Source organism: Stegodyphus dumicola, chromosome 5, assembly GCF_044657685.1.
Source record: "Stegodyphus dumicola isolate Sdum_Otavi_A_Nest chromosome 5, ASM4465768v1".
In the NCBI taxonomy this organism is placed as follows: Eukaryota; Metazoa; Arthropoda; class Arachnida; order Araneae; family Eresidae; genus Stegodyphus; species Stegodyphus dumicola.
Window position 1 is genome coordinate 232,598,175 of NC_140772.1, and position 26,998 is coordinate 232,625,172.

Consider the following 26,998-nt stretch of genomic DNA (forward strand, 5'->3'; position numbering starts at 1 on the left):
TGACCAGCAGGAAGACATCCCTAGTTTTTTGGCATTATTGGTGAAACTGGAAATTCCAGCAACCCCAACTTCAAACCAATCTCAATGAGAAAAGCAATTAAAACATTCATCCACTGACCGTGAGGAGAAAAACAGCTATTGTCATGGCATCTGCATCATCTTCGACATATGTGTTTAATTTTCAGCCAAAGCTGGAAAACCACTGCACAGTTCCGCTAAGGTTATCTTTATGAATGTTTTTGTTGAATTAAGGGAGCATTTTCCTAATAAATCTGATAAAAATATTGTTACTTTGCTGTTGATTTAACTGGCGTTTCTGTAACAAGCATAAATCGCATAAAATCCGAATTGAAAGAAAATGGCAGATTTTCGACTCCAGGTGCGGCCCACCAGCGGCCGAGCAGTAAAGACGCTAAACACTGGTAGTTCGGTCCGAGATTCGAATCCCGCGAACGGGCTGGCTACATGGGCGTTTTCGTGGTTTTCCCCATGTGTAACGTGTATATGAGCCAGTTTTCCTAAAAAAGTCCTCCACGAAGGCATCCCTGTCTTTAGGCAGATAGCCCTCGTGTGCTTTGCCATAATTAAACAATCCAATCCGACTCCAGGTAAGAAATGACCTCTGAAAGTTGGTATGCAAACCCAAATCAAACAATATGATGAGTTAACTTTAGCAACAATATTAAGTTCATGGTTTCTTTTTACGGAATGAAATTCCCACTGTGCAAAAAGTGGCTAAAGTTATAAATGATGAAGCTGATTTGCCAAATATGTCCATTCGTACAGTTGGACAAATGATGAATTAGAATTTGCGTACAAAAAACGAAAACGCTAGTCAGTTTTGATTGAACAAGGACGATATTCAATGCTGGAGGCATAAATATCTAAGAGATATACAAAAATATCGTTCACAGGCCAGGACAATTTTTACACCAATGAAACTTGGGTAAGTTTTGGGCATTCTAAAACCAAAATTGGGGAGGATGCAACTATAAAGAGAGCTTTTTTGAGCAGTCTTCCAACAGGTTTAATTGCTCCCTCAGGAAAAGGCTCATGGTGTATAGTTGTTCATGCTGGTAATAAAAACGGATTTATTCCTGAAGCATGTGATATATTCAAAGCTAAGAAAAAGAAAGGAGATTACCACGGGGAAATAAATTCAGAATATTATGAAAGCTGGTTTGAAAAAAAATTACATAACTTGCAACCGAACAGTGTAATTGTGTTAGGTAATGCGTCTTATCACAGCGTTTAGTCTGAAAACATTTCTTCTTCAAGTACAAGGAAAGCAGACATTTAACTCTGGTTGACAGAAAAAAATATTCCTTGGGAAGCTGATATGTTAAAAGTAGAACTTTTAGTTCTCGTTTCTAAGTTTCGAAAAAAATTTGCATGACATTGTATAGATGCTGAAGCTGGATATACTGTGCTGCGTTTACCACCATATCATTGCAGCCTGAACCCTATTGAACTCATATGGAGTAGTGTGAAAGGATATGTAGCATGCACAAACAGAACTTTTAAAAAGGACAAAGTCCATAAATTGATTGAGAAAGGAATTGATTTTGTGACTCCTATGCAATGGGCTAAATGCGTGAGGCATGTAATAGAAGAGGAAGAGAAAATGTGGAAATTAAATTGTCTGGTGAAGAACACCGTTGAGTGCATACAATTTAATATTGATGAGTCAGATAGCTCAGATTCTTCAAACGATAATCTTAGTGGGATTGAATACCTCAGTTAAAAAAAGGCCCTTTTCAGGGCCACAAATTAAAAATACAAGAGCGTTTTCAAGGCCACAAATTAATAAAAGGCAGAACTATAAACAGTTACAAATAACATTATAAATACAAGTTAACATCCATTAGAAATTATAATATGAAAGTGTCCCACCAGTAGCCAGATGTTTAAGATTGCTGAATACTGGTAGTTTGACATTGTTTGAACCCAAGCGAACGGGCTGGGTTCATGGTCAGTTTTCGTGGTTTTTCCCATGTATAATGTGAATACGAGCCCATTTCTTTTAGAAAGTCCTCCACGAATGTGTCTTACTCCTTAGTCAGCTCTTGTGTGCTTTGCCGTATTCAAATCACCTAACTTAACCAATATGGAAGTACTGATGAATTAAGTTAACTATGGTAGAAGGAACAAGGATTTCTACCTAAAGGATGAGATATCTTCGTGGAGACTTTATAAAGGCAAAGGACTTCTTTTATATAATACACTGAGATACTCCAATGCAGAACTTGCAGTCATTACATTACAGTTTAATTTTTTAAATAATTTTTTAGTTCATATGAACGTTTGCACTTTGTTATAACTAACAAAAGACATTTCTAATGTTATATTTTTAACTGATTTGTACAAGTTAATTGGTATAAGATCATTTACTTCTTAATTTTTATGTTTGTTTTACAATTTTAAAGTTTTTAATATTTTTCTAATATCTTGAAATTTTTTATTGGTAAACTCTTTAGTCGTTAGACTGTAATCTGAAGATCTCAGTTTTCAGTATTTTTATTTATTTTATTTTTGATTTTAAACAGTAAAAAAAAAAAAAAAAAAAAAAAAAAAAGAAAGAATAAGACATACTGTAGGAGAGTGATTGTCTGGGCATGACTGGAAGAGTATGTGTCTTAGGAGACAATACAGGATATATAATTTTTATTGATGTCTGCTACAAAATGTAGTCAGAGTTTTTAAATAATTGGAAATTAAAATCAAATTAACATCTTTATAAAATAAAAATCGGCATTTTTTTCTGGTTCACTGTTGAGAAAATAACTTCTACCAGATTTTCTAAATTTATATATTTTACTTTTAACTAAGCGAATGGTCTTGGGAAAAAAAAATAACTCAAACTACAATACACAGGAATACATTGTTAGCTCTTCTGTTTCAAGTTTTAAATGATGATTCGGGTTTTAAATATCATCAAATTCGTATGCGTCATATTTAGATTATAGTGAAAAACTTCGTATGAATTAAGACAATAAAATGCCTTACATTTTACACTACAATGAACTAACAATATCAACTGCAGCTTCATTGTATAAAAAGATTGTTACTTAAAAATACGCTGGATTTGGCAAGGAGTCGCCAAATCTGTAGCAAATTGCAGCAATTGAATTTCCGCGGGCGGTTTGGTGCGTATGGATAACGTGAAGAACAGAGTGAAAAGCCGTGAAAATTTCGTTCTAGCCTTGTATGTGTTCTCAGGTTAGCTTGTCGTGAAATATAGTGCCACTTATTTTAACTGACATTCTAGATATTAATGCATGGTCGCAATCTTTCTTTCTGTTCCAATCAACAAAAGTTCATATCAAGTTGATACTGACAAATTTCAGTGGAAGTTAATTTTAAACACCAAGTAGAAATGAAACGAATTGCTGTTAAGAAATTGACTGTCGATTCTTCAAACCAATTTTGATAATTTAATCCTTTTTTTTTTTTTTTTCCCCTCGGAACATCATATGTTTCTCGCCATATGTTGTTTTTTTTCTCATCATATGTTATTTTTTTTCTTGGAACGTCCGGGCAGCTATTTTTAGATATTCTATTTTATAAGTTACCAAACTATAATTTTAGTCAGAATATAGATGTGTGTAAATTTTTTCTCATAAAATGTCTATAGTAACTGAATTTATGGAAAACTATTTTTTTAATTTAAAATTAATTCTAATCTTTCAATTTCCAGTATTCACTGTAATTTATTAAAATGGGAACCAGAGTGAGCCCTTCTGGCATCCATTTTGCTGACAAAACTTTTGCTGGTGTACCAAAACTTTTGGATGATTTACAGAGGCTAGTAGAAGATCGAGACACTGCAGATATTGTTTTCATTGTTGGTCGTGAAGAAGTTCCAGTCTATGCACACAGACTGATCCTTCGAGCAAGGTAGGATATATGAATAGATTTGTATAAAAGATAATTACGCTTTTCTTGTACTGCATAACTTTTCCATTTGTTGTTTTATCGAATCAATAGTTTAGTAAAGCAGCCTAACTATATATCCCGTTTTCTGTAATGACTAAATCAGGAAGAGAAATGTCTTGTATTTCTCTCAATGATTTTAAAGCATTAAAATTTTGTAAGATATAAAAAGTGTCATAAAATTCATTTCATCATTTTTTTAATATGAATTATATATATAAATTTGAAATGATTGAAAGTTTAAATTCCAAATGATTTTGAATTCCAGCTAATAAAGTGAGCAGGCCATTCTTCAAAGCTGCAAAAAATGTGAATATTCTTTAATGCAATTTAAAAGACACTGAATTCAAAACTTTAATGTTTAATATCATTTTTGCTTTGTTTAATATCATTTTTGCTTTATAATAGTTTCTTTAGAAGTCACTTTTATAAGTTGTTTCAACCTGCAAATATAATAATTTCTGCAGCAAAATTGAAATATAATTATCTTGCATTTCCATTAAATCTATTTAAGTAATTCTACACTTTTCAGTTAACAGCCACAGTTCTGTTCCAAAGTGCCAAATGTGGAAATCTGTTTATTTCACCTAACTAGTAGCATACAGTAATGTAATGCTAAATAAATGAAGATAATGAACATTGATCATGTAATTTTTCAATTTCTTTTCTAAATGAATTGTTAATTTTTTTTTTAATGATGGGTAACACTTCTTAAATTCTCCCAAGACAAAGATATCTATTCTGAAAGCTTTTATTCAAAAAACAATAAAATAAAACTGAATTTTACTGCTGTTGAAACTCAAAAATGGAGCTACAATGAATGCAAGATTACACAGCAGATGCTAATTCAGAGGATTTACATCTTTTTTTTTCCTAGACAGCTATTTGGTTATTTTATAGTTATTACTTTTGAAATTTCATATTGGAAGGGTTCTATTAACTTCAACTTAAAATGAATCCCTATATAACTGTCAACTGGAATTAATATGTGCATTCTTATTTCTGTATTTGTCTATGTGTTTATTTTATATTTAATAAAACAGTCTTTACATTTGTGGGTTTTTTCATGAATATCATTAAAGGGTACTTCCGTATTAGCGCAACCGCCTTGGCACAATTTGGTGATTATTATAGATCAAAAGGTAAAAGTTACTTATCTGCTTTACATTAAGGATTTTTGTGACTTTTTTATAAAACTTTTCAGACTATATCTATTTGTTGTTAAGTCAGCAAACATTATCCACATATCCAAAAAAAAAAAAAAAAAAAAAAAAAAAAAGATTTTAATTATTAAATAAGGATTACATGATCCGAAAAAATAATAAATAAATAAAATGCTTAAATTTTTCATGAAATCGTTCTGTAATTTTTTGCTCTGTTCTTTTCCCCATGCACACAAGGATCTGTTTAAAAAAAAAAAATCGGATAATTTTACACAAACCTCGCACTGCATATAGCTTCGGCACTGCTTAAACAGTGCCTACTTATTGAATGCATCTCTTCCTTATTTCCTTCAGTGATTTTGCAACAAAATACAGTCAAAAGTCGTTAAGTCGGACACCCGTAATCCGGAATGATCTATAATCCGGACAACAAAGCTACAAACTTTCTGCGCATGCGCATAAGCGTTTACGTGTGCGCATAAGACCTTTACGGCTGCGAATATGCACGTGCGCATAAAACGTTTACGCATGTGCGTTTAATGTATAACGGACAGTATTAAGCTAAGCTAAAATTATCTAAATCAGTTAATGTTGCAGATTGCGTTGTTCCTTTATCTTCTAATTGGATCCGGCTTATTATTTTTTGCAGACTGTTAGAGCAATTTTATAAAAGTAAGCTTGAACTTTCGATTATATCAAATAGAATTTCCGATATATATTTGCTAATATGTAAAGGATCTAAAGCGAAAGTATGTTTCGAAATCCGAAATCTGTTTATAAATTTCACGCTGCTCGGCGGGGGGAACGCCGCGGCGCGCAATGAATTGGAAGTTGATCTGTCAGCACTATCCTTATCTTCAGGGCAGATGTTTTTATTTTATTTGGCTTATAATTCCTTACTAAATGTAGTATTTCATCTCGATGTACTCTGTCTTTGATATGATTTAAAACAAGTTCCTCGTCATTATAATTTGCTTCCGATAGTGAAGAAAGTGAGAGAGGTTATTGAAAACGAAAAAATTTCGATTGACAAATTAGTCGGTATTCTCGACACAGCAATTATAGGACTTGAACAGCGGAACTTTGTAATTGAACAAGAAATTATGTCTGTTTAATAGAATTAAAGAGAAAGTATTATCACATGAAACGAAGCAACTTAAACAACTTACATTGAAAGAAATGTTTAATATAGTAAACAAATAAATATTAAGCTTTTTCTTTTTGTAAATTTTGATACCCTTTAGATCATAACTGTTCTTTATTTCATAAATTACGGTTTAATATTTTTAATTTTGTAAATTCTGCATGCCATCTTACCAGATTTAAACTGATGATCTATAATCCGGAAAAATTGATAATCCGGAATCGCCGAAGTCTCGACGAGTCCGGATTAACGACTTTTGACTGTACTGCATTTCTGCAGATATTTTAAAGATGTTTTTTCCATTGCTGATAAATTCCATAAGAGGATATTTAAAATTTTAATTTGGAATATAGTAGAATGCATATGAAAATGGTGACATTATTTGACTGGAAGATTGTTATCAGTATGGTTGCCTGAAGAAATGCTTAGGTGCATCGTAGCTAGAATTTGTGCATGCTGACAATTTTCTGACTGCTGTTAAGGTGGCTGCAATAATACAGTACAAAGTCCGTAATCCGGACGTCCATTATCCAGAATGATCTATTATCCGGACGCATATTTCACAAGTGCACATCAGCGTAGCCACTGAGGGAGGGGTTTCGAAAATTGACCAATGAGCTTCTATTGCTCTTGTGATGCTAAATCTTTGAGCCTGTGAGCGTATGTTGTTTACATTTTAATTTGTATTTGTTTTGGAGTTATAAATGTATGGCGTAGAAAATCTCATAGTGCTTTCGTTTTATGAGTTTAATTAATCACTGACATTTCAATTTCACGATTTTTATCACACAATCGCTGAAATTTCTTTGCGATTTATATCACGCATTAATATTTGGATTGATGTTCACAATGTATTATCACTCTTTACATAGAGAAAAATGACTCAAGCTACAATTAGCCTCGAATATTATGCATTTACCAACATCTGTGGATTAAGGGAATTCAAGTGTATAATTTTTTGGACTGGAAGTGTTACAATTAATCTAGTGCTTTCTTATTTCAGTGCTTGCATTCTTTTGAATTTTAAAGTGTAAGATTCATAATACATATTGTGTATGATCTAATTATATCCATTATTAACAGTAAAAGTTAATATGTGAATACATTGAATATATTCATTGTGAATAAGATAAATTCATTCAGTTTGATGAGTATTTCTTGTAGACAGTACATGTAAGAGGGAGCAGTTATTAAATGTGAAATTTAACACATTAAAATGTATACGAATCGAAATTGGTAAAGTTCACTTTGAATAAAATTCTGCATTGGTTATTAGAACATCTTTTTCATGTAGACTGCAATAAAAAGTCCTGACTTCTATTTACATATGTAATTGGTGTAAATATTTTTCTCATATGCATAGTTTTATGTAAAGACAGCATTTTGGGCTCATGTTTATCACATATTTCTTTCTTCATCTTATTTACCACTTACTAAGCAATATCTCACATGGATATTTTTGCAAAGTATCCAACATTTGTTTGTATTTATTTCAAATTCTTTCAACCAGGTAGTGAAATCTTCACTATTGCTTATATTTGATCTAATTTCGCAATGAATCTTATCTATACCTTCCCTACCTTTTCTTTTGGTTAATCTTTGACATTAGTTTTCTTTTAAATATTGATCATTTTTTCATTTCTGACAATGTAATATGCTTTAATAAGTAGAAAGGTTATAAACTAGAAAATCTTATTGTATGCACAAAATACTAGAATGTGTGATGGAAAGTAAACGGGGTTTGATGTGCTCACTCTAACATGTGGAAAAATTACCCTCTAAAACAAAATTAGAATAGTATAGGTTTCTAATGAATAAGAAGTTAACAGAATTATTACAAAATGTGTATATAAAATCGTCATGCTTAAATCAAAACAATTATTTTATATGCACATTTCCTAGACAGTGCAGCCTTGGCTACTAATGTTTAAAATTAATTTATGACTAGGAACAGCATGAATTATAAACAAATAGCTAAGTTATTGCATTTTATTTTCCAGCTATCAAAATGCGACACTACGAGCAACGTTTTGAAACCAAAACCTAGCAATCATGAATCAGAACTAGAACTAGTTGCCATTCAGCATAAAGAAATTTAAATATGAATATTAACAAAATATTAAAGTTAATTTTATAAAATAATTAAACACATGAACAAATATATGAAATAAAAAATAATTATTTCTCATGCAATAACTGGGCCACTACAACAGTGCCAAAAGAGAGACCGATGATGTAGCAAGGCACATGACTTTCGATGCTTGTTCTATAAAAAGTTTGCCATCTTCCTTTCTGCTTGTGTTCAGAAGTAATGAAATGCACTACTTTGGATTTATTCAGCACAGACTCAAAATGAAATGGCAAGTTATGGTGTCAAACATGGAATGTTGGTTTAAATTGTCTAAAGTATAAACCTTCTTTTATTTACAATCCTTCAAGAGACATTAATACAAATGATCAGTACATATTTGCTCAAAACATGTTTAGTAAGAACGAAACATGTATAAAGTTAACGAATACATAAAATGCCTAAATAAAATTTCAAAATCCAGCATGCGAGTTTCTCCTTCAGTGTTCTTGAGCCATTTGGCATGTGAGTTCATAGTTCACCATAATGACATCACACAGCAGGCATCTTAATTCACAACAATTCATTAATAAAAGAGATTTTGATAGCTTTTGAATTTGGGCTGTAATAATAAGGAAGTACCATGTGTCCCTATTATCCATGCTGAAGGAATAAGGAAGTACCTCTATTATCCATGTTGAGAAGTTAAATTTTGAATAAAATAAAAAAAGCCAAATAATAACAGAATATTTCAAAATATTGTTTTTCTTTCTTTCTTTTAATTTATTTCTGGGGGAAAAAAGAACTTATAGAACATACGTACATCAAACAAAAAATAATATATATTCTCATATATCACCTACTTTAAATTTCAGTAGAACATGATGCCTTTCTGCTTCGCCAGCTGGTATCTAATTGGTGCATGATTTTATCTTGTTTTTCTGTTAACCTAGGTAAATGTATGTATCATCTTTGAAAGTTCCATTTTTACTGAATTCTTTACATGATCAATTAGTCTCAAACACCTATATGTTTCTTAAATAAAAGAATATATAGTCCCAAACACATATATGCTTATTAAATAAAAGAATATATAGTTTTCAAACACGTATATGTTTATTAAATAAAAGAATATATAGTTTCAAACACATACTATATGTTTATTAAATAAAAGAATATATGTACAAATATACAAAGAATATCTATACAAGTATATATGATACGTCTTTGGTTTAGATATGCATGCATACATAAATATAATTAAATGTAATGTATTTTCTAGGGTATAAAAAGTGTTCACACAACAGATTTTAGAAGAGAAAATTTTTTTTAGTGTAATCACTTTACATCTTATAGTCTGAACTGGCAACCCAGTTGTTTTGCTATGTGTTTTGTTTGTTATTATAAATTGCTAATGAACTGGATAAAAAAAAGGATTTTTGAAGTTCATTATTAAATACATAATAGACGTAATTTTGTTTTTTGCTTTTTAAAATTTGATTTTATGTTGAAAGCCTTTACAGCACAATGTAATTTAATTCTGGTTTCACCCTGAAATTATAATAAAGGAGCGTTCTTATAGTAAAATTAACTAAAAATGGATATATTTAAATGGCCATCTTAATAATGATGGCCATTTAATGTCATTTACATAATGTCATCGACATTGCATATAAATGTGAATGAGCATTTAAATGACCATCATAAATAAAGGAACTAAAAAAAAAGGAATCTTTATGAAACTTTGCTCATAGCCAAACTTTGGTGATCTTTTTAATCAAAAAAATTTCAGTTTTTGTGTTTGCCTTGATAAATGTGATGCTGATCCAGAGAATACTTAAAAGGATACCATTTAATGAAAGTTTCATTTTAATAGGAAAATATTTGAAATTTTTAGAAAAATGTAGCTGTGTATCCAGAGGGTAATAACTGCATATAGTCAGAGTAAGGAAAGGAAACTGTAGAAGGTATTTCTCCCACCTTCTTAGCGTGCCTTCGTGGTGTAGTGGTGTGCACACTAGGCGTATATTCCAGAGGTCCGTGGTTTGATTTCCAGTGAAGGCATTGCTCATTTTTCATCACTCCTGCTTAAAAAAAAAAAAAAAAAAAAAAAAAAAAAAAAAAAAAAAAACTAGAACTGAAGCTAGAGCATCCTAAAATTGTAAAACATATACTTGAAAATCTTAAAAAAGTTTTTTTACATGGTTCTTTTTGAGCTTTCTTCAATGTTTTATGATGCATATTTTAGTCTAATAACTTTTTCTTTTATGATAAAAAATCTGCAAGACTTTTAAATCCACAGAACTGTGGTCTCAATTTGATGATCTTTTTTATTATTAACCTCAGGGAAAATGAATAGCTGAACCTATCTTGATGAATATACAACTAAGTGTATGAAGTTTACCAATATATTATCACATAAATGATGAAACCCATCTATTTTCATGATTCTTCTACTGTGGACGAAGTGATTTTAAAATTTCTTTTAAGAATTCTTTAATTAATCATGGCTGTAATCATGTATTCAATAACATCTTAAAATTACATCAGAAATGAAGAACTTATTTCCAAAATTCTGTAGACTATTTTGTTAATCAGTTCAGACTGTAAAATTTGCATGATAAGTACTACATGCTGGGATTTGCAAATGATTAGCATTTCTATGCATACACACAAAGCAGGTGTTGATAATGTCATCTACATTGTATATAAATGAGACTTCATTGTAGGTTTTTCATTTGGAAATCACACATGAACATTTGTAGTGTAAAGGTCATATGCTACATCTAAGATGGAGAAACTCCCATCAGCATATGCCAGAATTTGATCACAGCAGGATTGTGGCCTATTGGGACTGCAGATTATCGCACCGCAACACTGCTACTTGTGTCAGTCAGAATCCCAGAATTGTCAGGCTAATATGGTATCTATAGGTTCAAGTGGGCCATAGTGAACATCATGCTAGATTTTAGTAACCAAGACCACTAATACCTAGAGGACAGATATGTTGTTCTTTTATCCATGTGGGATTGTACAGCCATGTCACATTGAGTCAGGAACTTGGCTCATGTGCATGATGACAAGTGTCCACACAGAAAGCAACAATGTATATCACCTTAGACTGCCAGCATGGCAACCATTATTGCTGCTGTATAGATCGACACACTTTCAAGAGCATAACGAATGACGACACTGGGCACAGAAGTGGCAACACAGTATCCCATTAGATGAATCCTGGTTCTTCATATTGCATCATGATGAACATGGATAACATGTCTGAATGTGCCAAGAAAATGAATGTTGCCAGCTTGGTTTTTTCATCATCATACAGACTGAACACCTTGCAAGTAGAGAACCTATTCGGTACACACCCCTGTCACATCTTGTTTGCATAACCAGTCACAGGGACAGCTGCCATCGCATTTCTGATGTGTTAAGGCCACTAGTTGTTCAAGGTCTGCATTATAGCCATTTTTTGACAAGATAATCTATGCTTACATGCTGCCTGTGATGTTCTGACCTTTTTTGACACAAAAAATGGTGTTTGACTGTTGTTCTGGCGAACGTGTTCTCCAGTTATCTTACATGCTCAGAACATCTGGTCATGGGTTGCAGAGAGACTGGCATGTCACCACTTACCAGTGACTCTGATGAACTCTGTGATAGTGTAGGAGCTGCATAGAATGGTGCACCTGTATCTAACATCCAAGCTCAGTTCAAATTGATGTCCTACTGAATTATAACTGTTTTTGCTGTCAGAGATGGCTTTTTTGTGTACTGAATTCTCCACATTGTGTACCACAAACCACTTGCAAATTTAATTATGTCTTCCTTGCAATATACTATATATGTACAGTAAACAAGATTCTGCAATTTACTTTCCTTCCTGGTATAGCATGTTTATGTCCAGCAGTGTATTTCATAAATACCATTTCATTTAAAAATATCTGTTTCCATCTTCTGTTTAAATCTGCAAGTTTATCCCAGATGGTGTAATTTTTATTTTATCATCTCTAAGAGTCACTAAATGATAGAGTCACTTTCATTTTTAAAAGAAACATAATTAGAAAGTCATACATACTAGATGCAGATTCTTTAGTATTGTGTTCTGCCATATGCCGAATACAAAATAATATATTTTGATTATTTGCATTTTTTATTTCAATGGATGCAGGTCTAGAAATGTACTGCCTTTGCTGAAGTATGTAATAGCCTTCCAAAATAAGTAATAGTAGTTATTTTTAGGTTTTTTAGAAAATGCTGTAGATTTCTCATTTAAATTATTGTTTTTCATTCTTTTGTCTCACTACTATACTTCTACAGTATAGTAGTGAGTTTCTTACAATGCTGTAGGAAGAAAACATCTCCTCCATCTCTCTAACTACTGAAAGAACTGTAGCATAAAAGTCAGATTTTATAATTGTTAAGCTTCCTAAGCTTCTTTGAGGAAGATTGAAAGCACTTGATCATTGTCCTGTGAGATTGATAAAAATAACTTTTTTCCATTCTCTGAATGCATTTTGCAATATACATTACTAAAATCGACATATTAAATACATTCTTACTAAAAAATATACGTTCAAATTAAATAATAAGGTACTATCCTTCTATGATTCATTCATTCAGTTATGTATTGGGATCATGGAGCATCTTCCATAGGATCCATAGCATCTTCTGTCTCATGTGTAGAATGACTTTGTTGTCTTGTTAATCTAAAATTCACTGAATGAGGACTTATACCATCCTAAACATTTGTATTTTAATCTTAAAACCATTAAAGAAAGAAAAATTATGATCATTTAAAATAAAAATTTAAGTAAAAAATTGCTTTTAAGTGTTCAGATTATTTTGAGTGAAAATAAGCTTTAATAAGATCTGTCTGTCAAAATCTGCAGATCTGAGAAATCAGCTTCAATTTATTTTAGTGTAACATAAATGTACTGTTATACTATTTAAATTTTACTTTATTTTATTACTTTTAAGAAAACTTATGTGGCATTATCTTGTAGATGCCATTTTGTTTATGCATTTCATGAAGAGGCAATTGACATAAAAGAAATAAACTGTTTCAAAGTTATAATATCATTTATATATTCTTAATTTATTTGAACCTCTGTCAGATTTAAGTGACATTGTCGATGCAAGAAATACTGCAAACTGACATTTACTACATAGAATAAGATTCGTGTGTGCAAAATCTTTAAATTTGAATGATACCAAAATTGACCTATAGTAAGGAAGTCCTTGATCATTATTAGAAGATCAGTAAACAAAATGGGAGTGATCTTTATTTATTATTCAAAGTGTTTGCATTATTTTATGAACTTATCATAATAGATAACTTTTGCTTATTTCTTAATGTGATTTCGCTTTGAATATTATATAAAAATCGATAAACTGATATAATGGACTTCATTTGTTAAAAATTATTTTTAAATGCCTATTATTGTGAATAAATCAGAGGAAAAAAAATTTTTTTTAGTAGTGAGTAGAAATGGATTAGACTTTTGTTATAGTAAACTGAGTAACTGATTATCCTGTGAATCATGAATCAAACTAATAATAATCCCAACTTTTTTTTTTTTCAATTTTTCATTATTGGATAGTTCTCACATTAATTTTAATATTTTATATGCTTATTTGATTTTATATGCATTTCACTCTTACCGATTTTATAATTTAACTTTCTGTATAATATAAATTGGCATAATTTGGCTTCCATTTTGCAGTTTTATATAATCATTTTTTTAACAGATGAGTAAAAGGATTTAGTTTCTTAGATTTCGATTAGTTTTTTCTAGTTTATTCTACAAAAAAAAAAAAAAAAAAAAAAAAAGTGTTTTTATTTTTGTGTCTGTTTTAAATAACTTTAAAATAAGGTAGCAAATAAAATATACAGATGTTTTACAAAGTGATAAAATTCATACATGCTGAAAATAAGATTAGGCTATTTGAATGTAGCAAAGTAATAGAAGGCTAAGGAAAGTGATGCTTTCGTGAAGGGTTTCTTAGGGAAACTCGCCCGTATTCACATTATGCATCCAGAAATGCCTGAATACTATAATTTCTGTTATTTGATAAATAAGCTCTTAGACTAATGCTCATTTAGAATAGCAATAGTTCGATTCGGAATATATGAATAGTGCAGTAGGTAAAGATACTTTGTTTCATTCCTTTGCTAAAATCTTTCTAATTTTTCTCTTTCTAAGTTATGGAAGAATCAAATACAAACTTGAGCCTGGCATTCCTAAGTTTGCCATAGTATCTCGCTAACATTCAAGTCTTCTACATGTGGACACCAAGGCAGTTACTTAACTTCATGATTAGGCTTTTGATATCGTACTGGGATGGTGAGGGTGTATACAGAGTGTCCCAAAAATATTAGTACAAACTTTGATGGCAGGTCGGGCTGTTCACTAAGACTATTCACAATGTTTGGGCTAAAGAATATAAATTGGGAGAAGAAGAAAACCAGTTTGACTACGGCATCACTATTTTGCGGAAGGAGAAATTCCCGTCGCCAAATCGTCAGGTGTACAGGAAACTGAGGATTTTACGGTACGAAATCAAAGAACTTATTGGATTCGTTCTTTGACAGAACTTTCTGTAATAATTTAAACTCGTATTTTCGTAGATTTTTTTTTTATTATTATTCAAGATGAATAATTCATTAATTAATTTACTTGCGCCGATAACTGATTTGATACACCAATACGGCGTGGAAAAAATGTTGTCATAGAAGTTTGAATTCTTGACAACGTGACCTTCGACACCGGTTCGACAACTATTTTGCACATGCTCAAGAAGGTATTAAGACCAGATCTGCTTCGTCACCGGCTCGCCAGCTATTTCGCGCATGCGCAAATGAAGGTTTTAAGGCTGGTAGCCTCTGTAAAGTAAACTTCGAGTGTACTTTTCATTCTGTGGTGTGATGGTGCTACGCTTGCTTTGGCGAAGCTTTCGTTCTTAACGTTTTCTTTGGTGACTGCTTATTCGGCCTCACTTGTTGCCATCGCCTATGGCATCAACAGGTTATCTGATCTTTCTGGAACGGTTTCTACCAGGCATACTTCATCTATGTCACAAAATCAGAGACGCAACTTGTGGCTCAATGTGATGGGGCATTTTTCCATTGTGGATTCAGCGTGGTAGAATGGTAGCCTGCCTCCTCCCCACGTGTTTCGGATCTGAGTAGCCTGGATTTCTTTCTTTGAGGAGCTATTAAAGCTGTTGTGTATGAAGCGCTTGCTGAGTTTGAAATGGATATCCAAGCAAATTACAGGTATTTTTGACCGTGTCCGCCAATCCATGGTACGTCAGTATAACGCAATCGTCGCTTGTGTTGGTGGAAATATTAAATGTCTTTTGCAACATTTTGAGGTGGTATCATCTGCTACGATATTATGTAATATTTATGAACAAAAAATAATTTTTGTAAAGTCTGTCTTACGTCCCTTTATTTTTTGTTGTTCTGATACCATTTTCCAGTGTTGTTTTCGGTAAAGGGCCGCTATGCCTCTAAAGTTTGAACCAATATTTATGGTGCACTCTGTATAATCACATCCTTATCTGCCTGAATGAAAGATACATATCAGGAAATATTATTTGCTAAGCCTAGGATGGAAATGGCTCTTAAAATTCTCAGATAATTCTTAGCTGTAGTTCAAAAGTACCTAATAACAGCTATGAAGTAATTGTCTAGGTGACGGATCTCGAAGAACTATGTGATCTTTTAAACTGAAATTTCTATAAACCTATTTCTGACCCACTATGGATGCTTATTTGGTTAGCATAGTACTAGATTAAAATGTAATTTACTATTAGTAATTCAAACCAGAGTAGTTGCTGCCTTATTAATTCATTGTATCTTAATACAATAAGTGGACTTTTATAACATAAATGAAATATACATCTTTAATAATCTTAGACTTGCATATTTTTTAAATTTCTTTTAAGTTAGTAAAAAGTTCGCAAAGTACGCAGCATAAATGCAATTAGTCGCTTGCATTGATGAACAAACTGTCTGCAACATCTGTTATTAAGCTGTGACTTAATATATTATTCCTACTATTAAAGAATTTCAGAACTTTTCTAAATCATATTCAGTTTTCTGAAGAATTCGAAGCAGGTGATAGTGACAGCAACTATAGTTTACGTTGTTTTAGTATGTTAAATGCTTACTAGGAAATGTTTTATGCATGTGTATCAAAATATGAGATATTTGCAGGATAGAACAAGTAATTCTTATCTTATTATTAAATCTTACTCTTTAGTTATAGAATCATAAACGATTAATTAACGAAATCTGCAGTATTGAGGGGAGTTAAATTCCTATTCTGGATTCACTGGCAGCTTTGCCCTCCCAACCAAACCTCGAAATGCTGAATCAGGCAAAGTAATCTGCATAATGGTTTTGTTTAGTAAATCGGCTACAATTTTTCATTTAATTAGTTCCTAAATTGCACCGTCATTGAATACCTTTTCTTTTTTAAAATTATTTTTATAGTGCAGTGTTTCTCAGCTGGATTTACTCCAAGGACCAGTAAAATATTTTGGCACGTTCTCGCGGACCGGTAAGTTTAATAATTCGACTCATTGGCACAATTTTTTCACATAAATAAATCACGAAGGCAAAAATAACTGGCAAATTCATGGACCGGCAGTTGAGAAACACTGGGCTAGGTTTTTTTTAAGTGTACTAACTTTGACTATCCAAGATTTCTTCCGTTCCTTATAATACAGTGATTTAGATTTCTCCATCTTGGAAGCTTCAGGCCGAGATTGAAAGTTTTCTAATGGTTGTACTCCACATCAAAAATCGAGATATTTTTTTTCTATTTTTGTTCTCCGAGAGCAAGTGAGGAAGGAAGGCATTAGCGATTCAGAATTGGAAGTTTGAGTGGCATCCCCTGAGCAAATTGCATAATCAATATATGCCGTGCCTGGATTATACGGCATCTTTTTTGATGTCCCATTCCATAGCGACCAATCGGTGACATTGTGGTCCTTGCACCAGCCTTAAGCTGTCTCCGAAGTCCTCCATGTCTCGAGGATTGAAAAACTTCAGCTTTTTATTGGCGCCGAAAATTTTTGTTTCTTGGCTTTCCCCCTTTTTGCCTTTTATTCTTCGAAATTCTTGTAGGAGATTTGAATCTGCCTTCAATTTCTCTTCTTTCTTTTCTTTCAAAAGTGATGGCGTTTACGACAAAGGAATGTCGCGTCTTTTCTGTGAAGAAATAATGCGCTTGGATTAAATTGGCGACTGAAAATTGAGCGGCGTAAAAAAGAGATGGCATTTGTGACGTCCTGTGCTTTCTGGAGCGAAATCATTTTACTTCAACTGACTGAAAGTTCTTTAAAATAGTTTGAAGAAGTTTGTTTCGCATATGTTTGTATTTTAAGAAAGACCATTTTTCTTTGCGGAATAGATTGTGGCGGCATGGATGGAGCCCACATCGAACTGCACTGAATTATCATGTTCTGAGAGGCGAATTATCGCCACCAGCATATCTAACCATCAAACAAAGTTAGAACAGTTTTAAGTTTATTCTATTTCACCATTTGTCAGTGTTTAAATTAAAATATGCAAACACAGATTTACCAGCCAACCTGTACTTGGTTTAAAACTCAAAGTTTTCTTTCAGAAAGGATATTATTTCAATAATTTTAATCTAACCTAGGCTTATCTAAAACGTTATAGAATTTCAAACACCTGCATACCGAAACTATTCTAATTGCAATCTAAAGTATTTTCAGCAAGAACCAGCATTAGCGTCGCCAACAATATGTTTTCGTGAATCGGGAGGGCAGCGGAATGCAGGCCAACTCTATTCGTAAAACTGTAAACTTTATAGCAAAACTGCTAGCCACTTAAGCGAAATTAGGCAGAAAAGAAAGAAATTAAATTAAATAACATTCTGTTAATTCAGAAGTCAAACAACAAAAATCAGCGTTAAACCTACAAAATTTTCACAGGACTAGTTTCGATGGTTTTACCGAACCATCATCTTCAGCTGCAAAACCGCAAATGAACGAGATAGGAAATAATGATTAGATAAGATAAGAAAGCCTAGACAAGAATAAGCAAGTGGCGCCATCTGTTGGCGAAACCAGAACTAAAACATAATTTCTCTAAAAGCCGAAGGCAAATTTCGATTGGAATTAGGATCGTTAACTAGAACAGAAAGATTTTTATGAATGTGAAATGCCTCTAGAAAATCCAGTTCTCCAATGGAAGATGTTTTTTGAATAATTTTGGCAGCAGAAAAATTGAAAGTGTGATTTTCGGACCAACAATGTTCAGCAACAGAAGACTTCTGTGTTTCCTTTTTTCTAACATATGCCTCATGTTCTTTGACGCGAAATTTTAAGGCTCTCTTAGTTTGGCCAATGTAAATTAAACCACACTGGCAAGGAATCCTATAAATACCCCAGGAATTAATATCCGGAATGGGGTCCTTGAGTATAGAAGTTGGAATTTTATTGATGGGAGAATAAACAACCCGAAAGTTAAATTTCTGCAAAATATGTGCAACTTTATAGCTAATTGATGGAAAGAAGGGAATGACAACATAATTTTTATAATCTCCTAAAATAAGAGTGTGGCTTTTAGTGTGTTGAGATGAGAATTTTTTAACTGCTTGATTAATAATGTTGGGTGAAAAGCCCCTGTCAATAGCTATTGCTTTTAAATAATTTAGTTCTTCATCAAGGGCTAGTTTGGAGGAGCAAACTTGAAGAGCACGGAAAACATAGGAATAAAATGAAGCTAACTTTTGTTTAGTCGGATGACATGATTTAAAGTGTGGTGGAAGGCAAACCGATGAAGGTTTACGGTAAACTGTAGTACTGAAGTTGGATGTGTTACGTGTGACCAGAATGTCGAGAAACGGAAGAGAATTGCAAGTCTCAAGTTCAAAAGTGAATTGAATAGCAGGATCAATAGAATTCATTGTTGAAAGAACTTTATTTAAATCATCTTTATTACCTTCAAACAGGGTAAAAGTATCGTCTACGTAGCGGAACCATGCCGGGAAGTTTAAAGTTTCAAACAATTTTGATTCATAATAATGCATGTAGATATCAGCCAGGATGGGACTGAGGGGGCTTCCCATGGCTAATCCCTCAGTTTGCTTGTAATATTTATTTTGGAAAACAAAGTGTGTTTGTTTCAAACAGAGAGAGAAATTAGCTCATCAATTTCGATGCAAGAGAAATGAAATTCGCGAAGTCTGGTTTCTAGACATCTTAATGCACCCTCCACTGGGACATTGGTGAATAATGATTTTACATCAAAAGAAACCATGAGTAAATTACTAGGAGAAATGTTTTTAACCTTTTTTACAAACTCTATTGAATTTTTTATGGTGTAAATGTTATTGTCTAATAGAGTGGAAAATCTAGAAACTAAATATTTAGCTAAAGGATACGAGGCAGTACCTAAATTTGATACAATAGGGCGGAAAGGAATACCACTTTTATGAATTTTGGGAAGAGCATATAATCTGGCACAATTCGCAACAGATGGGATAAGCGAATGTTTTAAGTTGCTTGAAATGATTTGCGAAGATTTGATCGCAGTTTTTATTTTGGATAAGTCCGAAGGTGAAGGATCTTTAGGGATCGGATTATATGGTCCTTCGTTTAAGAGTTTAGTGACACCATCGATGTAAGTGTTCTTATCCATGACGACTATCTGGCCACCTTTGTCGGCCTTTGAAATGATAATATCCGGGTTAGAATGAATTTCGCGCATTGTAGCTCTTTCTCTCGCAGTTAGATTTGGTTTCAAAGGTTTATTATTGAATTTCAAATTATGAGCGATAAGATGCCTAATCATTTCTTTCTGTGAATCTGAAACTTTACTGAACTTGAAAGCTTTTTCGATAGGAGCCAAAATCTTTGGAATCGAGGGTTTACAGGTTTGTGAGAAGTTAAAATTATATTTTATAATTCTCTCTTGTTCTTCTGAAAGACTAACATTAGAAATATTAACTATTGGGTTGATGTTTACAATGGGAAGATTTTTTGAACTACTTGAACTGGAAGACCGTAAAAGAAGTTTTTCGAATTTAACTGCAAGGGTGTTTTTATGACGGTTAACTGCATTCTCCGTTCTAGACCAAGACTTTTGTTCAAGGGCAGTGAATTTTGGATATGATTTAGCGAGTTCCAGATGAAGCTTATAGAGTTCATGTTCAATTTTGGACAATTGTTGACGTGTATCTCTTATCGCGGACCGAAGTAAGGCAAGCTTGCAATTTAACAGAATTCTTGAAACGCGACTCGAGGGTTTTTGATTAGATTTGATTTGAATAAAATTGGGGATCAATTTTTTACATTTACATTTAAGTAAAAAGTCAAGATGATTCAGGAATTTTTGCCGTTTGAGGCGTAATTTAGTGAAACGATTAACGGATGAAGGCATGATAAACAATGCAGAAAATTAAACTAAATTAACTCAGCAATAATAAAGTACACACAAGACAGCAGAAAAATCCCACACTGAAATGAATAGAAAACAAAACGTTTGTAAGCAAAATGCATGAAATCAGACAAGCAAAGCACAATATCCAAATGTACAAAACATAAACACTTGAAAATTGCAAAAATGTACTCACCGAAACTCCTACAATCACAAAATGGCGGCCACACCACGTGCAAAAAAGAAAGCAAAATGTAAGCCTGTTTGGGGCTTCTATAATTAAGACACAATAACACGCCGAATAAATACTAATTCAGAAGTCAAGCAACAAAAATCAGCGTTATACCTACAAAATTTTCACAGGACTAGTTTCGATGGTTTTACCGAACCATCATCTTCAGCTGCAAAACCGCAAATGAACAAGATAGGAAAAAATGATTAGATAAGATAAGAAAGCCTGGACAAGAATAAGCAAGTGGCGCCATCTGTTGGCGAAACCAGAACTAAAACATAATTTCTCTAAAAGCCGAAGGCAAATTTCGATTGGAATTAGGATCGTTAACTAGAACAGAAAGATTTTTATGAATGTGAAATGCCTCTAGAAAATCCAGTTCTCCAATGGAAGATGTTTTTTGAATAATTTTGGCAGCAGAAAAATTGAAAGTGTGATTTTCGGACCAACACTGTTCAGCAACAGAAGACTTCTGTGTTTCCTTTTTTCTAACATATGCCTCATGTTCTTTGACGCGAAATTTTAAGGCTCTCTTAGTTTAACTCTGTTTGAAACACTTAAGTTAACAGTTTAACTCTGTTTGGCTCTCTTAACTCTGTTTGAAACAAACACACTTTGTTTTCCAAAATAAATATTACAAGCAAACTGAGGGATTAGCCATGGGAAGCCCCCTCAGTCCCATCCTGGCTGATATCTACATGCATTATTATGAATCAAAATTGTTTGAAACTTTAAACTTCCCGGCATGGTTCCGCTACGTAGACGATACTTTTACCCTGTTTGAAGGTAATAAAGATGATTTAAATAAAGTTCTTTCAACAATGAATTCTATTGATCCTGCTATTCAGTTCACTTTTGAACTTGAGACTTGCAATTCTCTTCCGTTTCTCGACATTCTGGTCACACGTAACACATCCAACTTCAGTACTACAGTTTACCGTAAACCTTCATCGGTTTGCCTTCCACCACACTTTAAATCATGTCATCCGACTAAACAAAAGTTAGCTTCATTTTATTCCTATGTTTTCCGTGCTCTTCAAGTTTGCTCCTCCAAACTAGCCCTTGATGAAGAACTAAATTATTTAAAAGCAATAGCTATTGACAGGGGCTTTTCACCCAACATTATTAATCAAGCAGTTAAAAAATTCTCATCTCAACACACTAAAAGCCACACTCTTATTTTAGGAGATTATAAAAATTCTGTTGTCATTCCCTTCTTTCCATCAATTAGCTATAAAGTTGCACATATTTTGCAGAAATTTAACTTTCGGGTTGTTTATTCTCCCATCAATAAAATTCCAACTTCTATACTCAAGGACCCCATTCCGGATATTAATTCCTGGGGTATTTATAGGATTCCTTGCCAGTTTGGTTTAATTTACATTGACGAAACTAAGAGAGCCTTAAAATTTCGCGTCAAAGAACATGAGGCATATGTTAGAAAAAAGGAAACACAGAAGTCTTCTGTTGCTGAACACTGTTGGTCCGAAAATCACACTTTCAATTTTTCTGCTGCCAAAATTATTCAAAAAACATCTTCCATTGGAGAACTGGATTTTCTAGAGGCATTTCACATTCATAAAAATCTTTCTGTTCTAGTTAACGATCCTAATTCCAATCGAAATTTGCCTTCGGCTTTTAGAGAAATTATGTTTTAGTTCTGGTTTCGCCAACAGATGGCGCCACTTGCTTATTCTTGTCCAGGCTTTCTTATCTTATCTAATCATTTTTTCCTATCTTGTTCATTTGCGGTTTTGCAGCTGAAGATGATGGTTCGGTAAAACCATCGAAACTAGTCCTGTGAAAATTTTGTAGGTATAACGCTGATTTTTGTTGCTTGACTTCTGAATTAGTATTTATTCGGCGTGTTATTGTGTCTTAATTATAGAAGCCCCAAACAGGCTTACATTTTGCTTTCTTTTTTGCACGTGGTGTGGCCGCCATTTTGTGATTGTAGGAGTTTCGGTGAGTACATTTTTGCAATTTTCAAGTGTTTATGTTTTGTACATTTGGATATTGTGCTTTGCTTGTCTGATTTCATGCATTTTGCTTACAAACGTTTTGTTTTCTATTCATTTCAGTGTGGGATTTTTCTGCTGTCTTGTGTGTACTTTATTATTGCTGAGTTAATTTAGTTTAATTTTCTGCATTGTTTATCATGCCTTCATCCGTTAATCGTTTCACTAAATTACGCCTCAAACGGCAAAAATTCCTGAATCATCTTGACTTTTTACTTAAATGTAAATGTAAAAAATTGATCCCCAATTTTATTCAAATCAATTCTAATCAAAAACCTTCGAGTCACGTTTCAAGAATTCTGTTAAATTGCAAGCTTGCCTTACTTCGGTCCGTGATAAGAGATACACGTCAACAATTGTCCAAAATTGAACATGAACTCTATAAGCTTCATCTGGAACTCGCTAAATCATATCCAAAATTCACTGCCCTTGAACAAAAGTCTTGGTCTAGAACGGAGAATGCAGTTAACCGTCATAAAAACACCCTTGCAGTTAAATTCGAAAAACTTCTTTTACGGTCTTCCAGTTCAAGTAGTTCAAAAAATCTTCCCATTGTAAACATCAAGCCAATAGTTAATATTTCTAATGTTAGTCTTTCAGAAGAACAAGAGAGAGAATTATAAAATATAATTTTAACTTCTCACAAACCTGTAAACCCTCGATTCCAAAGATTTTGGCTCCTATCGAAAAAGCTTTCAAGTTCAGTAAAGTTTCAGATTCACAGAAAGAAATGATTAGGCATCTTATCGCTCATAATGTGAAATTCAATAATAAACCTTTGAAACCAAATCTAACTGCGAGAGAAAGAGCTACAATGCGCGAAATTCATTCTAACCCGGATATTATCATTGCAAAGGCCGACAAAGGTGGCCAGATAGTCGTCATGGATAAGAACACTTACATCGATGGTGTCACTAAACTCTTAAACGAAGGACCATATAATCCGATCCCTAAAGATCCTTCACCTTCGGACTTATCCAAAATAAAAACTGCGATCAAATCTTCGCAAATCATTTCAAGCAACTTAAAACATTCGCTTATCCCATCTGTTGCGAATTGTGCCAGATTATATGCTCTTCCCAAAATTCATAAAAGTGGTATTCCTTTCCGCCCTATTGTATCAAATTTAGGTACTGCCTCATATCCTTTAGCTAAATATTTAGTTTCTAGATTTTCCACTCTATTAGACAATAACATTTACACCATAAAAAATTCAATAGAGTTTGTAAAAAAGGTTAAAAACATTTCTCCTAGTAATTTACTCATGGTTTCTTTTGATGTAAAATCATTATTCACCAATGTCCCAGTGGAGGGTGCATTAAGATGTCTAGAAACCAGACTTCGCGAATTTCATTTCTCTTGCATCGAAATTGATGAGCTAATTTCTCTCTCTGTTTGAAACAAACACACTTTGTTTTCCAAAATAAATATTACAAGCAAACTGAGGGATTAGCCATGGGAAGCCCCCTCAGTCCCATCCTGGCTGATATCGACATGCATTATTATAAATCAAAATTATTTGAAACTTTAAACTTCCCGGCATGTTTCCGCTACGTAGACGATACTTTTACCCTGTTTGAAGGTAATAAAGATGATTTAAATAAAGTTCTTTCAACAATGAATTCTATTGATCCTGCTATTCAGTTCACTTTTGAACTTGAGACTTGCAATTCTCTTCCGTTTCTCGACATTCTGGTCACACGTAACACATCCAACTTCAGTACTACAGTTTACCGTAAACCTTCATCGGTTTGCCTTCCACCACACTTTAAATCATGTCATCCGACTAAACAAAAGTTAGCTTCATTTTATTCCTATGTTTTCCGTGCTCTTCAAGTTTGCTCCTCCAAACTAGCCCTTGATGAAGAACTAAATTATTTAAAAGCAATAGCTATTGACAGGGGCTTTTCACCCAACATTATTAATCAGACAGTTAAAAAATTCTCATCTCAACACACTAAAAGCCACACTCTTATTTTAGGAGATTATAAAAATTCTGTTGTCATTCCCTTCTTTCCATCAATTAGCTATAAAGTTGCACATATTTTGCAGAAATTTAACTTTCGGGTTGTTTATTCTCCCATCAATAAAATTCCAACTTCTATACTCAAGGACCCCATTCCGGATATTAATTCCTAGGGTATTTATAGGATTCCTTGCCAGTGTGGTTTAATTTACATTGGCCAAACTAAGAGAGCCTTAAAATTTCGCGTCAAAGAACATGAGGCATATGTTAGAAAAAAGGAAACACAGAAGTCTTCTGTTGCTGAACATTGTTGGTCCGAAAATCACACTTTCAATTTTTCTGCTGCCAAAATTATTCAAAAAACATCTTCCATTGGAGAACTGGATTTTCTAGAGGCATTTCACATTCATAAAAATCTTTCTGTTCTAGTTAACGATCCTAATTCCAATCCAAATTTGCCTTCGGCTTTTAGAGAAATTATGTTTTAGTTCTGGTTTCGCCAACAGATGGCGCCACTTGCTTATTCTTGTCCAGGCTTTCTTATCTTATTTAATCATTATTTCCTATCTTGTTCATTTGCGGTTTTGCAGCTGAAGATGATGGTTCGGTAAAACCATCGAAACTAGTCCTGTGAAAATTTTGTAGGTATAACGCTGATTTTTGTTGTTTGACTTCTGAATTAGTATTTATTCGGCGTGTTATTGTGTTTTAACATTCTGTTAGTAAAACATAAATGCCACACAGTGTCAAGAAATCAAGCCAGCGCTCATGCAAGCTGTTAGATGCTATTGAATTATTTTAAGTAATTACAATACCGTATAAAAACTTATTTCGAACTACTGTTGCAAGGAAAGCGAGGCATACCTAATTAATGGTCTAATGCCAGTTTTCTAGATATAACTTTACGTGTAAGAGCTATCCAAAAAGAAATGTGTTTTATCGCAAGTTTGTTATTCTTTTATGTTTTTAATATGATACGTAGTATGTGTATCATATAAATTTAGAAAAATGAATGTGTAGCAGTTTACCAGAACATTCAAAAGTGGAAGGTGGTTGTTCAGTTTCGTGAACCGCTTTCTTTCTAAAGATCTGAAGAGAGAGACTTGTAAATTTTAAAGTTATTTCAAGGCTAAAGTAAATTTAACTGTAGAATGAATAATATCATTCTAGGGTAAATCAGTGTGGCTGTTTGGAAGCATCTAGGTAATAAGGTTTTTCTCAACCGCATGAATAAATGTAGAGTATAACATTAAAATAAGCCGCCCAGACGGTATAGGGGTTAGGGGTGCCGACCGCAATATTAAAGGCCCCGCGTTCGCATCCCGGAGAAGGCATAGTTGTAACTGTTCGTTTCTTTCATAGGAGGCAAGGGTGACCCACCTATTAGGTGCCTTCATAATAAATTGACCACCACTTTGCACTTTAAAATTCACTACATTTGTTTATCATAGCGACACTCTGGCGCTAAGTTCACTTAACAGCGTTACATTTCGTTCATATTATAACTCAGAATGCATATAAATTTATATCATTTGAAGAATTATTCAATCGCTGCCGTATGTTCTATTCAAATACTATAATAAATCTAAAACGATGTATAAAAGAAATTAAGCAAACAAAACGAAAATGAAACAGTTTTTGACAGACGATTCAGTATTTCTCATTCAATTAATTCAGTTCTCACTTCCCGAAAAGGCAAAAATACATAAAAAGTCAAAATGTCTACATTAAAAATTACGAAATCTTAAACACTTATTTCCTTGAATAAATTCGGCCCACCAGCGGCCGAGCGGTAAAGTCGCTGAACACTGGTAGTTCGGTCCGAGGTTCGAATCCCACTTAGCAAGATCGCTGCAATGTTTCTACCTACTATTATACTTTTAGATACATGCTTTTAGATACATAGATGATATTATAACTTTCAATAATAATTCTACTTTTGAGAAATTCAAAGTTTACCCAAATAGTTTAACACTTAATAAAACGAATACGAATCAAGATACTATTGAATTCCTAGACCTGCAAATTATTAAACACAACAAAATTAAAT

The 26,998-nt window shown here is 33.0% G+C and overlaps 1 protein-coding gene across 4 annotated transcripts in view; it reads left to right on the forward strand.

The window, feature by feature from the left end:
* LOC118196765 (BTB/POZ domain-containing protein 9) overlaps positions 1 to 26,998 on the forward strand; it is a 286,419-nt gene that overhangs the window by 28,744 nt on the left and 230,677 nt on the right. For all 4 annotated transcript variants that reach the window (XM_085817772.1, XM_085817771.1, XM_085817770.1 and 1 more), the window contains one exon: positions 3,698 to 3,897. In XM_085817772.1, the coding sequence (XP_085673898.1) occupies positions 3,719 to 3,897 (179 nt within the window). In that variant the 5' untranslated portion in view covers positions 3,698 to 3,718. The remainder of the gene's footprint in view (positions 1 to 3,697; positions 3,898 to 26,998) is intronic.